At 35.6% G+C, this 15,192-nt stretch overlaps 1 protein-coding gene across 1 annotated transcript in view; it reads left to right on the top strand.

Annotated features, from left to right (window-relative positions):
* NUP133 (nucleoporin 133) overlaps positions 1 to 15,192 on the top strand; it is a 30,230-nt gene that overhangs the window by 6,655 nt on the left and 8,383 nt on the right. Inside the window, exons 9-21 of the mRNA XM_054629964.2 lie at positions 496 to 643; positions 1,451 to 1,598; positions 2,250 to 2,407; positions 3,134 to 3,225; positions 5,525 to 5,688; positions 7,124 to 7,218; positions 7,334 to 7,558; positions 8,545 to 8,667; positions 9,126 to 9,225; positions 10,230 to 10,472; positions 11,711 to 11,844; positions 13,480 to 13,638; positions 15,005 to 15,140. Coding sequence (XP_054485939.2) covers positions 496 to 643; positions 1,451 to 1,598; positions 2,250 to 2,407; positions 3,134 to 3,225; positions 5,525 to 5,688; positions 7,124 to 7,218; positions 7,334 to 7,558; positions 8,545 to 8,667; positions 9,126 to 9,225; positions 10,230 to 10,472; positions 11,711 to 11,844; positions 13,480 to 13,638; positions 15,005 to 15,140 — 1,925 coding nt within the window. The remainder of the gene's footprint in view (positions 1 to 495; positions 644 to 1,450; positions 1,599 to 2,249; positions 2,408 to 3,133; positions 3,226 to 5,524; positions 5,689 to 7,123; positions 7,219 to 7,333; positions 7,559 to 8,544; positions 8,668 to 9,125; positions 9,226 to 10,229; positions 10,473 to 11,710; positions 11,845 to 13,479; positions 13,639 to 15,004; positions 15,141 to 15,192) is intronic.

The following is a 15,192-nucleotide window of genomic DNA, read 5'->3' as shown; positions in this document are numbered from 1 at the left end:
GAATTGCAATTTAATTTTACTGGAGTGGAACTGTTGATAAAATAAGCACCTTATATCAGGTAATTAGGTTATCCTATATTTCATGCTATCATCTTTTTAGCTTTACAAATCCTTTACCTGATAATAATTCCCTTTACGTTTTTAGTGTCGTTTTATCAGGATTGTGTATTTGTTTTGTCTTGATTTTACAAAGACAAAAAATAAGCAACTATAACTTGTTCCAGCAGATGCAGAGAATTTAGTATCTCTTGCATTTGATTTAATTGCATGAAATTGCAACTGTCTTGGTTCAGTTTTGTACTGCAATATAAATACTGTCAACAAAGTAACTTGGAAGAACAGAAAGTATAGTCTTTCTTTCCAGAAGAATAAAAGATTGAACAATATCTAGTTGAGATTGTAGTTAGAAAACCCTTTTTTTTTGAGTGATAATTTTTGAGGAAGTAAAATATGTAATAATCATCTCTCAATGGTGTGGTATCTGTTGTTGAATAGTGATGGGCTGGTCATACTTGCTGCAGCATGGCATCCTGGAGATCGTCCATGTCTTGTCTACTACACTCTGATAACAGTAGAAGATAAAGGCTGTCAGATGTCTGATGATGTTGTTGTGGAGGTCACACAGTATAATCCAACTTTTCAGGTATGCTAATACAGGTTGTGATACCAATTTAAGGTTAAGTTCAGAGTCAGGCTTTTGTCTAAAGGAAAATCGGTTTCCATTGGAAGTATGTATTTGTAATACTCAGAGAAAAGTATGTACCATCATCTCTTAATGTTTAATACTAACTGTATGTGAAGTTTATGTTTTGCATTTTAAGTTATAAGATAAAACCCTCAAAAATAAGTGTAATCTGATTTATTTAAATTTTTGTGCTGTCTTTGAAAGTTTCTACAGTGTGATTTTATCCTATACTCTTGTAATTAATTTAGAACAGATCTCAAACTCTGAGACTTTTGTTGTTGGACACAGAATTATGAGATCTCTTTTTTGGTCCTTGCTGGGCAGCTGGCTTGCTCAGAGGGGAGGACATTGGTTGTCTGTGGAGTACATTGTCTGTGCTGTGTCTTCTGGAAGCATAAATCTGAGGATTAGATTGCTTTGGTAAATTTTTTCCACTCTTCCCTTTCTCCCCACTGCCTGTAATGGCATCTTAAAGCTCAAAGGTGGAAGAAGAGTGTGAAAACTGTTGAATAATTGATCTGTTTACTTATCTCTCCTTGTGAAATTAGCAAGAATATAATGCATACGAAAGGTGGAAAACCCCGGGGATCTAAAATTTTAGGGCAAATTGAAAGTGATTTTGTTTGGTTTTTTAGATTGTAAGTTATGTCCATACCTCATTGTTAAAAACTAAAACAAGTTCAGGAGCATGGATTAGCATTTAAAATTTTTAACATTTAAGGGATTGATTACATATGTGATACTGTCTGTATTCATCACTTTCAGTCAGAAGATGAAGTGTTGTGCTGCCTGGTAGTCCCAGATTACTTCAGCCATGCTGCTTACCTTTACAAGGAAGATGAAGTGTTTGCTTGTTCCACTGGAACTGGCAGAATTTCCTTACCACAGGAAAAAATCATATTTGGCATACAAGGTAACTTGCTGTGGAGGGAAACCACATTTTGTTGGTACCTCTCAATTCAATATTTTTACAGCATTTAGATATCTCAGAGAGCAGTGTCATACTTTTATTAAACATTTATTAAATGTTTCAAGGTGAGAATGTCTCTTGAGTGTATGGAGAAGTACTGATGTGACAGCCAGTCACGTTGTTACTCTACAGTGTTGCAAATGAAAATGAAGCAGATCCCATTCTTGGTATATGAAGGGATGGAAGGTTTTGCTTGTGGGGCTTTTTCCTTGGTTTTTCTCTTTCCTAACATTCACTGTGGGTTGATATTTTTCCTTGAAATTAACTCAGTGCCAGATGTCTCTAGGTATGTCATTCATGACCTTCAAAGGTGTTTTCAAGTACAGCAGGAGCATCAGTCCTTAGGTGGAATTTGAATTAACTGAATCTTGAAGTTTTTCTTTTCTTTCTTCTTTTTTTAACAGTTGCAGTATCTGGAAGTCTACATCTAGAGTAGCAAATAGTTCCATAATTTTTCTAAGTCAGGTGCAGTTATCAATTACTGTTGGTTTATTAATGACAAAAGTCAATAATTGTTTATGAAACTCTTGGTGTTGGCCTTTAAATAAAGTGGTAATTATGTACTTGCTTTTTTTTTCCTTCTCCTTAATTTAGGAGATAGTATTTTAGGAGCAGGTTCCTGTAATAGCCTTCCCATCTTCTTTGCCAAAAAAAGTGGACTTGTCACTATCTTGTCCAGGGAAAATATTTCTGTGCTTCCTGAAGACCTTGAAGATGCCCTGTCCTCTTCTATTGCTGGACCAAGAAGTGAGGTAATGGTTATTTGGTTGCCTGCTGAAAACAGGGTACAAATAAAGTGGTTTTTTATTTTTGAATTTTCACTGTGGAAATCTTTGCTTGTTTGTGTTTAAAACTTTTTTTTAAATAGAAATTCAAACACTAGTAATGAAGGCAGTAAAAAACAAAATTTTTTACATCTGCCAGTTTGAGTAGCTTTTTTTGTTTTCATTTGTTTCACAGTTGAGGTTTCCATGAAATTTGCATTTTTTCCTTATAGGTGTGTTGCTGTCAATCACTAAGCCTAATATAACACTATAATCAGTTGTTATTATTAACTGGTATTTTAGTGGAAGTCCTTTGTGATTGGGCTGACGAAACTGGGTTTTTTTTAACAAACTATTTCTAGTGTAGTACATCTGCAGTTAAACTGTTTTTGTGGGTGATAGTACTCAGGAATACCTTTTGAATCCTGTCAAAAATGGTGTGTTTGAATCTTCAAATAATTATCATTAAAAATCAGATGGGCAGAGTAAGTTGGTGTAAGTTGCTTTGCAGATGGTGTGAATTTTGGTCCAACCTCTGTGTCACTTTCATTATAACGTAACTTAGAGGTTTATGTTTGGCATACTAAACACAACTACTTCCAGGTGGTAATTTTATTTTAAATCTGTGGCATTACTACTTTAAAAAATTGTTTTCATTTCATAATAAAGATTATTATTTGTCTTGCAGCTGAAGTTTTTATTTTGTATTTTCAGAGTCCTGCATTTGATGCGACTGGTAGGCTAGAAGTTATAGCTCAAGAAGATAAAACCAAATTATTGAAAGCTGCTTTTCTACAGTACTGCAGGTAGAAATTGCACTTCATTTTTGAGACTTTGTTTGCTGTTTTTGAAGGCACTCTGGTATTTGAGTAAGAGATTGTCTTGGTTAGGATATTTCTGTGCTATTTTAGTTGTAGCTTTTTTAATGACACACATCTTTATTAGGAAAGCATTAAATGCACCTTGGGCTAGTGTAGAAGAGATATGTGCTAGAAAGGAGCAGACTTTTGTGATTTCCATCACTTGTCACTTACTCTGTGTAAATTCTGTTTGTGCCAGAAACAACTTTCAGCTTTGCATTTTGACATACTTATTCTTTAGTAAGTAGTGTTTTGTTGTTGAAAAAACTTTTTTGTCCTCATTTTTATTTGCCTAGCTGTTTTCAGTAATACTTTTGAGGGTACTTATGGCTATGAAGGTTAAGTGGTATGGCAGACTTTGGGCAGGATGATGGGTTTTTTTCAGATTGGCTGATATGGAAGAATTAGTGGAACAAAATTCACTGTTTGTCAAACTATCCTGATTAAATCAGTTGGAGTGTGGGGAGGCATGTGATGCTCCTGAAAGGTTTGATGTTGAGATGAGTGATGTAAACAAAGAAGGAAAAGGAGAAAGCCTAATCTGTAGGCTTAGATTAATTATATTTAGAGGGGATTGTTGTCACTATTTATGTATTTAAAAAGCAAAGTGAACAACCCACACACCCTCTTAGGACTAATCTCCTTAAAGAGTCTTAAAACTTGGAAAGAAGAGGTTCAAGATAACAAGTGGGTAGGAGTGCTTTTGCTATAGAACTTCATGTGAGGTAAAAGATAAGGAAGGGGATTAGGCACAGAGAATAAAATATACCAATACAAGAGGTGTAAACAGGCACAAAATTTAGACAAATTCTGCATGTGTTCAGAAGTGTCATTAAACAGAAGCTGCTGAACATGGCTGGTATAGCTGTGGTCTGAGAGCACAGTTAACAAACAGTGTTATTGAGGTTGTGTACAAGGGAGTTAGAAACAGAAGGAAGTGGGAGGTAGTAAGGAAAACAGTGAAACAGTGTGAAACAGTATGAAAGTTGGAAGATATTTCAATAAAAATCTGGATTATATTTATGGAACTAGACAAAAATAATAACTTTATGTATATAGTAGTTATTCTGATTTTTTTTCCAGAAAAAATTGTTCTGGTAAAATGAATGGAGCAGTATTCCACAGAACAGATATAGCAATTGGCTTGTCCAGATGGCCAGTGAGTTGATGCAGACCAAATAATGGAAGGTTGTGCAGCCACTGGAAGTGTAAAGTGTACCAGCTGTACAGTGAGCTCTGGCAGCTTTGTAGACCTAGTGATCTTTAGAGGAGATAGGAAGTTCTGTGGAAAGATCAAGTTGACCCTTTTTGAGGGCACTTCATGATTGGAAGGAGCTAATAAAGTCCCATGTAATTTCCTTAGAAACACATCCTGCTGGGTAGTAAAGATGGGACTTTCTTTTTTAATAGAAGATTCAGTTTATTCCAGTTTTTCAAAAGTATCCTTTGTTTTAGTTTCCCTTTGTGCAGTTTCTGGGTTGTTTTTTGTTGTTTTTTTTTTTTTTTTAATTCATAGACGTCGAGGTCATTTAAATGTTCAAACTGAAAGTTTGATGAAAAATACAAATACTTCCAGTGTTGGACTGACAGTATCCCCTCTCAGTCAGAAGACTATAATTTTTTAGTATATACACAAAATCAAATATACAAAAATCAAATCCCTGGGTTTTGTGTATATTGTATAATTCCTACACAGAGGTACAACTTCATACTTTGAAGATCTGTGTTTGGTTGCTTCTTGCTCTTTTACTTACTGATATGAATAAGAGGGGATTCTTTGAAATGATAGGCAATAAAAATAATGCATTATATTTGCTGAAGCATTTTCCTGAGAGCCTTTATGAGCTTCCCCTCCATTGCCATTAGGGAGTGATTGAGAAAATGAGAAAATTTTAAAGCAAGCAATAGAAATTTAGTGACTTTAAGTACTAGATACATCCAGGCTTAGCTCTGTATGATAAGTCTTTTTTCTAAAAAAAATAATAATAGAGGTAATAAAAAAAAGTGTGCCTTTACTCTTGGCTTGTGCCTTTTTGATTTATAAGTTGTGCAGCCTTCCTGCTTTTAAAGAATTGGAGTACCTTTTATCCACAGTTAGTTTAGAGAGTTCAAAAAATGCTTGATGTATATAATCTAAAGAACTTCATAAAAAGTGTATCAGAAAATCCTGTTAACTGAGGGTTTTTTTTTTTTTATGATCCTGTTGGTTGATTTTATTTAGCATACTTTATTTCATTTATTTCAGGAAAGATATAGTCAATGCACAAAGCATGGTAATGGAGCTCTTTCCAAGTAATGCAGACCTGGAGCCTGATGCTGAACTGGATAGAGCAGTGACTCAGATCAGTGGGGACTTAATGGATGATTACCCTGCCTCTGATCCAAGATGGGCTGAATCTGTACCTGAAGGTAAATATAACATGTTTAGTTTTTGAGCTTTTTGGTTTGTGGTTTTGTTTGGTTGGTTTTGGGTTTTTTGGATTTTTTTTATTGTTGTTTGTTTTGGTTTTGTTTGTTGTTGTTTTTTCTGAAGTAGTCTCTATAACATTCTAGATAACACGAGGTACTTTAAGCTTTGCAAAGAAGGCATAAGTGTCCCTTGCCCTCTATCACCACTAGACACATTGCCACAAAGACTTAAAGATGCATCTTTTGATATTACCAGATAAGCTTGCAGTCTGCTGTGATTAGTTCTTGACTTCATGCAGTAAACACAAACAGCAAGGAAAAAATATTTCTGAGAAGGGTACTTTGTGCAAGGATCAGGTGGTGTTACTGTAGTATTTCCATGATTCCTTGTGTAGTTTTGAATTATTTTCCAAAAAATGGATGTGTTAAGAGAAAGAGCTTATTTGTTCATTGTTAGCCTCTTTGTCAGTGTGACTGCACAGCTTCTGTTCACCTTGGATCCTGGGTAGAGTGAACTGGTATTTCTCTGGGGCTTTGGTATTTATATCTGCCTGAAAGAGGACTAGAGAAGTTGGTTTATGGGTATTTGTTGTACATAAAGCATTAAAGCAGACATGTTTTCAGCAAGAAACTTCTTTGTTCATGTTTTGGTGTCTCTTACAAGTTTTAATTTGAAAGTGGCCTCGAACCTCTAGGCAGTAGCTGCCAGTTACAGAGTAGAGGCTTAATTTGAAAGTTCATGTAAATAGTTACAGTTGGATGATGTTTTGTTGTTTGTGTGGGGCAGCCAGTTGGAAATTGTTAGGCATCACATCCTCACTATTTTCTGAATCAACTTTATTTTTAATTTGGCAGCCTGTCTGTGCTTATTCCTGACTAAAGCCAGAAATGAAAATTGATAGCTTCTTGGAAATCGTCTTGCTAAGTTTGCTCAGTGATAGCTCTTCCAAGATTTTTGTCTTGATATTATAAGCACACTTAGTTTATACAAAAAATCTGGATGCAGAGTCAATTAGATCTATCAAATATATTAGAACCTGCTAACACTGTAGTTTCTAGTAGCTGTGGTCTAATGCATAATAAATTTAGCAACAGCTAGTCCACCACAAGGATAAAAATATGAGTCTGGATCCTACTAAAACTAGAATATGCTTGTGAGCTGCTATTTTAGCAGCATAATGAATTGAATATTTCAGAATAGTTACTGATCTAAAGATACTTTATTTCTTCTAAAAGCTTTTCTTCAGCCATGATAGAGTTGAAAAAGACAGACTAAAAATAGCATGGTAAGCAGTATATAAATGTGTGTGCATATACTGTAAAAAGTACCAGTGTGGTACTACTATAAAAATTGACAGATTAGTTTGACTCAGAGGCACAAAACATCCAGAAATTAAATATCAAGTCCTCTGACCTAAGATTTTACTTTTTTTAGAAGCAGCTGGTTTCAGCAACACATCTCTCATTCTTCTTCATCAGCTAGAGGATAAGACAAAAGCACACTCATTCTTCATTGAGTTTCTTCATCAGGTAAGTCCTACTGTTCTTTTGCTATCAGCAGACACAGTTTATTACTTTGTCTTGATTCCTCTAGAACACTGTTTAAAGTGCATGGGGTGTTTTGTTTTGATTTTTATAATAAAAGGTTGGTGTGTTTGAGCGTCTGGGCAGTTTTCCAGTGCGAGGGATGCCGATGGCCACCCGACTGCTGCTCTGTGAGCACGCAGAGAAACTGGCAGCAGCAATTGTTCTCAAGAATCACCACTCCAGGCTGCCTGAGCTGGTGAATGCTGCTATACTGATTGCATTGAACAAAAGGGAATGTGATGTTCCACCAAGCCTTACCCCTGCTGATGTGTTCTTCAGGGAGGTAAGAAACCTGTCCTTCCTGAATTACTGTATGGCCTTGCACGTAGTAAATGGTACAGTGCTTTGAAATGCACTTTGAAACTTTTCCCTGTAAAACTGTAAAGATCAATTCAACTTTGCACAACTACCCTTTAAATAGGGATAATGTGGTAGTATTTTCCTCACTTTGGTGTATGTACTTTTTTGTGTCTGCAGCTGAAACATAATTTCTGACAAATTTTATGTAGCAAAAGTTACAATTTCCAACATGGATAAGCAATGAAAAGGACAACTGAAATTCTCTGACACATAAGAAGATGCATGCTAAATTATAATTTTTAAGGGATGAGCTGAAGATTATAAAGCTTTCCAGACAGGAGAGCTGCTTTGATAAGCTGTCCTGGATGAAATTATATTAGTTCAGTCACTTAAAACTTTTGTCCTCTCTAACATTAGTCAAGCTAAGTTAGGTCTCCGTTTATGCTGCGTTCCGGTCAAGTGCTCTGTCTTTATTTCTTTCTTCCTTCTTAAGAAGAACTATGCACAAAACATTTATTTTTAGGAAGTTTTTTACTGCGGAGAACAATAGTTGCTAAGGGAGAAAAATAAATATAAAAGAAAACAGAAATAATAGTCTGCTATTTTAAAGCAGATATGTTATCCAGTATACTTTATGTAACAAAGATTCTGCTGCCAAATATTCCAGAAGATGATGGAGGAAAATGCTTAATGGAAGTGTATGGAGTTGTCTTTAGAAATGAGGATTTTTTTTTCCTTTTCCTTTCAGATTTAAGTCCAGAAAGAAGGTATTTTTTGTAGTTTTAAGTATTGGATGAACCATAAGCTGGTTATCATTATGCATTAGGTTAGTTGATACCTTTTAATATTTTTGGCTATTTATGTGGTTTATACTAATATACTTATTTTTCTATATAGCTCTTGGCTTTCAGGTGTCAGCTGATAGTGGACATGTTACTGTTTAATGTAACTTTTCTTTCTGTCTTCAAGGTATCCCAGATTGATTCCATCTTTGAATGCTTATTAGAAGAGGAGGAGCAAATCCTGAAAGACATGCCTATTGAATCAATTGAGTGGGCCCAGATAGTTGTCAATGTGAACAACATCATTAAGGTACAGAACTGCCTTAACCAAGATGTTTGTGGGAGGGGAAGATAAGCATCAAAGGGCACAGAACAAGTTGAGTGTAGCACATCCGAGTTACTGACACGGGAAGGAAAATGAATATGCTTTTCACGTGTCCAAATACAGCAGGAAGGAAATTACAACCTTGGGCGGAATTAGGGACATTCCTTTTCATTCTGAGCCACTGTTAAGGATAATTTGAGAAGTTGCAGCAGCTTTGTTGGAAGTTGTGAAGTCATGAATATGTAGCAAAGAGTGAAGCGCTTGTGTTTGAGCTCTGAGGTTTCTTGCTCAGTCAATATGTCCCCTTCTGTCCAGCTGAGAAAGTGGTGTAGAAAGAATGTGGGTATTGAAGGAACATTTCGGAATTACAAAAGACAGCATCTTTTGTGGTCTGTGTCTACTGAGGTAGACTTTAAAATACTGATATCCTTACCTTTCAATAGGATATGCTACAAGCTGCCTGTCAGTATCGTCAGTCTAGAGCCTCTTTATATAAAACAGGAGAACTTCCAGAAAGAGAACCTGAATATATTCCATGGACAGGTGAGAAAATACTATTACAAATTCATAAGTTTCAGAACACATTAATTTCAGTCTGAATTTTAAACTTTCTGTTAAAAGCTGCTACAGGGTTGTCAGTGAGAGTAAATGAAAATGAAGTTTTCATTTGGGGAATTAAATGGGATGAATCAACGAACTCTTAGTTTGTCTCATACTGATGATGCTTTTTTAAAAATTGCATTTCAAATTTGGCTATAAAACCACAAATTTGGGAAAGAAAACTAGTTTTAGAATTTTTATAGATTTTTTTAATGCATTGGTTCTGGTTGGCAGATCTGTGGGATACATAACATTAAAATAAATAATAAAATGTGATCCACAGCTGTTTTAAAAGGACTGATGATTCTCTACTTGCAAAAATGTTGTTTTGTTTTGATGGTTTAATAGTGTAAAAAACTATCAGAACAAATGTTCTCAGAAGCAGGCCCTTTGCAATTGATGCTTAAGCTTCCTTGTAGCCTCTGCATGTAAAACACTTTCATTTAGTGCTTCTAAGACAGAAGTTTTGCAATCCATATTCCTCCTCACAAAAGCAGGACCTATGCAAACTCATTTGATCTTGTGTTTTGATGACTATATCAAAGTATTTAAATCAGGTTAACAGAAGTTGCCTTTTTCTTGTGTGTATTCTCTTACTTTGTAATTCTCTCTGTGTATTTTCTTACTTTTTAATGTACCTTAGAAATAGTGCAAGTAATTCTTTTCTTCTGAAAAAAGAGCTGATGTGGGTAGTTGGCAACATAGATCTGCATAGTTCAGGCTTTTAGTTGGGCTCAGTTTAATATGTAAAACTAGATGGGAGCAGTTGTTTATTGCTGGGGGTGGAATGATGACAGCATTACTTTGATTTTCAAAACAAAAACATTTATTGGCTTTTTTCCCTTGTATTTTTTTTATTATACATAGTAATGTTTTTCTTTGCTTTGCCACAGATTGCTGTGGCGATTGGATTATTGCTTTAACGTTCCCTGCATTGTTTTCCCCAGCCTGCAGCAGCGTCCGTGCGGCGATAGCGCGGCAGCACGGCACCATCCTGAAGGTGGTGTACCCCCAGGTGGACAGCAACCTGCGCAGTGTGCTGGCCGAGCAGCTGGTGGCACTGCTGGATTGCCTCCTGGATGGCTACGTCGCTCAGCTCAAGTCTGTGGATCGCCTGGCTGACCAGGAGCGCTACAGCAGCGTGGAAATGGAATATGTCCAGAGAAGATCCGAGCTCTTGTCCCCTCTCCGTGAGTGCTCTCCGTGATCTTTAATGCAAAGATGAAGTGGTCCGTTCGATGAGGAAATGACACCAATTTGGAGTAAATGGCATCTGTGTATGAATTCTGTTTGCTTTACACAGTTGCTTCCAGAGTACAAATGGCTAGTCTATGATTTAATGAGATCATTACAAAATAAAAGCAGATTATAAGTTAGCATCCAGGACCGCACTCCATGTGTGCACCTCTTGTTAGACACCTGGGTGATTGAATTTTTGTCTTCTACTAACTTGTTGCATTTTTCTGGCAGTTTTTTATCTTGTGCTGCGGGGCTGAAAGTAGCCTGTAAATGGATTCTAAATGTTTATATTGTCACAAGCTGAGATAAACCTAAATGCCTGTAAACTTGTTTGGTGTTTATCAATGAATAGTTACTTTTTGAAGCCAAATTATTTAATAATCTCACCCATTGTTGCCGGTGATCAAGTCCTGAATGAGTAAGCCATAGAAAAGTTCCCTTTTAAAATGGAAATAAATTAGTGTAAATGCATTTTAGTAACTTCGAAAAGTTTAATTTTTTTTTGACTTTTATTATACATAGTAGTAAATTATTTACATAGAAATTAAATTAAATAGTAAATTAAATTTACATAGAAGTAAATTATATAAGTAGAACAATCTAATGATAATTTTTGAGCATTCTTAAAAAAATTTCATAAAACTGTCATTGCTCATGTTCATGGGTTCTGTTAGCTTATAATTACATTTTATATTATGTTCAATATAAGGTTCATATTTCCTTGCAAACAGAACTAATTCTTCTGCTGACTTACATATTTAACAGAACAAAAAGGAAGATTCTAAGTAGTTTCTCTTCAATGCAAGCCCAATTATCCTTATTTATTCTGTTCCTTTTCAAAAGTTGACGGCTGCTGCTTTTTTTGCTTTGTGCATTTAAGTGGCTGTTATTGTAGAGGTTAAGTCATGGGTGGAATTGCCTCCTCCAGTGCAAATAGCAGGTGATGCTAACTTTCAGAGGAAGTAGAGGACATGATGCCATTTAGTATTCCCTTTTTCCCTCTTGTGCTGTGGGACAGAGGTGGTAGGTCTGTGAGTGTGCATGTGCATAGGAGATTTATGCAGGAGGGGAATGTTCCTTTGGGAATGTGTGAGTATCTCTTCAATGGCAAAACTTGAAACTTGTTTTCATTTTTCTGGTCTCAAACAAAGGTGAGCTCCTTTGATAAAACTTTTTCTTGGTTACTTAGTTTCGCTGGGACAGTACCAGTTGGCAGCTGCTTTAGCAGAGAAGTACTGCGACTTTGATATCCTGGTGCAAATGTGTGAGCAGACTGACAACCAGGCCAGATTACAACGCTACATGACTCAGTTTGCAGATCAGGCAAGTCTCTTCTGTTTCCTTTAGGTAGTGTTTTATAATAAGTTTGTACCTGAAATGTTGCAAAATTTATTATTTCTTTCTGGGGTTTCTTTTCCTGTTTTGTTTTTTTTTTTATTCTTATGTAATTATGTATACATACAGGGGTAATGTGGAAAATTGAAGTCAATATTTACTGTAAAATATTCAATGGAGTATTTTACATTGGGAAGGCAAAGCTAGCCAGCAGAAATAAAGGTACTGCCTGTATGGGCAGTGCCTTTTCATGAGGCCTTTTTGTGCCCCAGACATGTTTTCTCACTCTTAGCATTTTGTGATTTCTTCACTCAGACGCTCTTGTCATTACACTGTTGTTTTATTAAACTAACATAACAAAAAATGGAGGATAATTTCCAAAAGAGATGAAATTGTTAAATGTATAAATAGAAAAGTAATTAATGTTAATATAAAAGTAGTTAGGAAGAGTAGGAAGGAAGAGCTGTTGCTTTGGGGTTTTTTGCATTGTCCTGCTACATATTTGTTAAATGATTTTTCCACTGTCTGTTAAAACCTAGTGAAAAAATTAAGTGTTCTGAAATATTAGAAAGCTTAAGGAAAAGGTGGTAGAGATTGCTTGAAATGTGTGGGACTGGAACAAAAAGGTGTTAATTTGAGAATTAGTGAGATGAATTTGTTTAGCTTTCCACAACTATTGGGGAAAGAGAAAACCTGCAATATACATGTTTCCTAGTAAAGAGAGTACATAAAGGTTGTTTAAATAACAAAAACCAGAAGTATCAGTAATAGAGAGAAATTACAGCAAACTTTTTAAATAGTGCATCTTAAGATACTCAGCCTGACTGGTAAAGGGGATAAATTACCTTTTTACTCCCCTCTTCATATGCTTTATTTTAAAGGGGAAATGTAAAACTTGCAGAAAAGAAGTTACTGTTGCAAATGTAGAGATGAATAGATAAATCTAATGGATGAACTATCAGACTGATGGCCTCTTCAGACTTGAATTTTAAATTGTTAATGCAATTAAAATTTAGCATTACTCTAATATTGTCCTGAAAAGACTAAATTAAATCTTGAACAGAAACCCTGATTAGTAATTTCATATTCAAGTTTTTGAGGATAAAATGGGATGGTTTTTCCTTAAAAAAAAAGAGAGGTATTTTTAAACAATGCTTGAGAGAAGGAAGGTTGCAGGTTAACTTCTAGGTAGGAGGGAATGTTTCAAAAACACTGACAGCTGAAGTAAACTTGTTTATGAAAGGAAATAGTACCCATGGAGTTTTGAAGGGGACAAAGAAACAGGTCTGAAATGAGACAAGAAGAATTGTGATTGATGTGATTCCTGTTCTTGTGTATTAACATGAAGAATTTACTTTTGGCACTTCCATCACTTTAATTGAAGGATTCTGTGTTTAGCAGCATCTGTTGCAGAGAGCTCATGAATGCTTTAAACACCTTCTATCAGGACTCTTAGGGGGATTCTTATCAACACTGTAATTTCTGTCCTGTGTCTGTGTGTCTGGCTTTATCAAGCAGGTTCTTACTATTTTCTTAGCAATTGTATTTTATAAAGCACTTAGAAGGCAAGCCAGATGCTGAAATGTAACTTCTAAAATCTGTTCGTATTTCTGTTGTGTTCAGAACTTCTCAGATTTCCTGTTCCGCTGGTATCTGGAAAAAGGAAAGCGAGGAAAGCTGTTATCCCAGCCTATTGCTCAGCACGGACAGCTGGCCAGTTTCTTGCAGGCACATGAACATCTGAGCTGGTTACATGACATCAATAGCCAGGATTTGCAAAAGGTGGGGTTTCTTAAATACAGCTGAATGAAAATAGCACATGTTGAACAGGTCAGGTAGGTAATTTACTGAGTTATGACTCTTCCCCATCAGAAGGAAGCTTGTCCAGGTGAGTTAGGGGAAAGATTGCAGATAATTAATTTGGTACTTTTGGAGTACCAAAAGCTTCCCTTCAGGCACCATCTGGTATCTCATGTAAGCCACTGCACCATGTAATGGAAATTAGGGCTGCTTTTCATCCCTGGCTGGTGGCTAGTACTTTTTACTGAGGAAGTTTGGTTTGGCTACACGATCACGACTTTGATGGAATTGAGGATTTATAGTGAAGATCAATAGCATTATAATATTATCCAGCCAGGGAGAAACTGAAACTTCTCTTTCAAGACTAGCGTCTTAAAGCTAAGGAATTTGGAGGTATCATGAAAGTAAAAAAGCTATTGGTAACTTTATTCACTTATATATACTTAAAGTATTTTGAATAGCAAATGTGCATGTGGATAGATTAATGTGACAATGTTTTTAAACATGGTAATTTGTTGCCTTCTGGGCTTTCAATTTACATCACCTCTTCTTGCTGGTCAGTCTTTCCATCATTCTGCTAGGCTTAAAAATGCATTTCATTTAACAGTTAAAAGTATTTCAAATCAAAAATGGCTTCTTTCAATCCACATGCATGTTTGTTAAGCATGAAAACCATTTATCCTACTGCAGATTCTAGGTTCATAATGCTGTATCCCTCTTAAACAAACAAAAAAGTCCCACCCACCAACCCCAACCAAAACAAATAAAAACCACTCTGAGAAATATTGTAATATTCCATTTGTGTCAATTGAAGTTTTCTATGTCATGGCAAAGCACTTTGAAGAGGGGGTAAGGATTCTAAAATACGCATTTAATTCTGTGTAGGTAGTTTATTTCTGAGTAAGTGCTCAGAAACTGTTCCTTTGTCTGATAAATGAATTCTTGCCTCTGTATTTGGTTACTGCAGAAGTTATACACAATTCTGGTTTTCAAATTCTCAAATTAACAGGTAAAACAATCTGCATGAAATAGTGCTCTGTCAAAACATATTTGTTTGGCTTTTATTGCAAAGAATTGAATTAGATCCTAAAGATACAAGGTGTGAAGTTGCAATTGATCCTTTGAGAATGTGGTAGGTTTTTTTTATTTTTGTTGAAAGAGAGAGCATCTTATTGAAGAGTGTAATGCAGAGTTTCACTGTGCAAATTGTACAACTTTTGAAACTAAGGGTTATAGTATTACGAACAATAAATAGCTGTGAAATTTCTGTTCAAATTAATTTCTTTCTTTTATTTTTCTTCTGATCCTAATTTACAAAACTGATTTCTAACATCTTTATTAATTTTAGGCTCACAGAACATTGCAGACTTTAGCAAATATGGAGACACGATATTTTGCAAAGAAGAAAACACTTCTTGGCTTGAGCAAATTAGCCGCACTGGCATCAGACTTCTCGGAAGACATACTACAAGAGAAAATAGAAGGTAAGAAATAAAAGCAGGGCAAAGTGAAGGAAAGACTTACTAAATCACTGAA

Source organism: Agelaius phoeniceus, chromosome 3 (assembly GCF_051311805.1).
Source record: "Agelaius phoeniceus isolate bAgePho1 chromosome 3, bAgePho1.hap1, whole genome shotgun sequence".
NCBI lineage: Eukaryota > Metazoa > Chordata > Aves > Passeriformes > Icteridae > Agelaius > Agelaius phoeniceus.
This window is presented reverse-complemented; position numbering and strand designations above follow the sequence as displayed.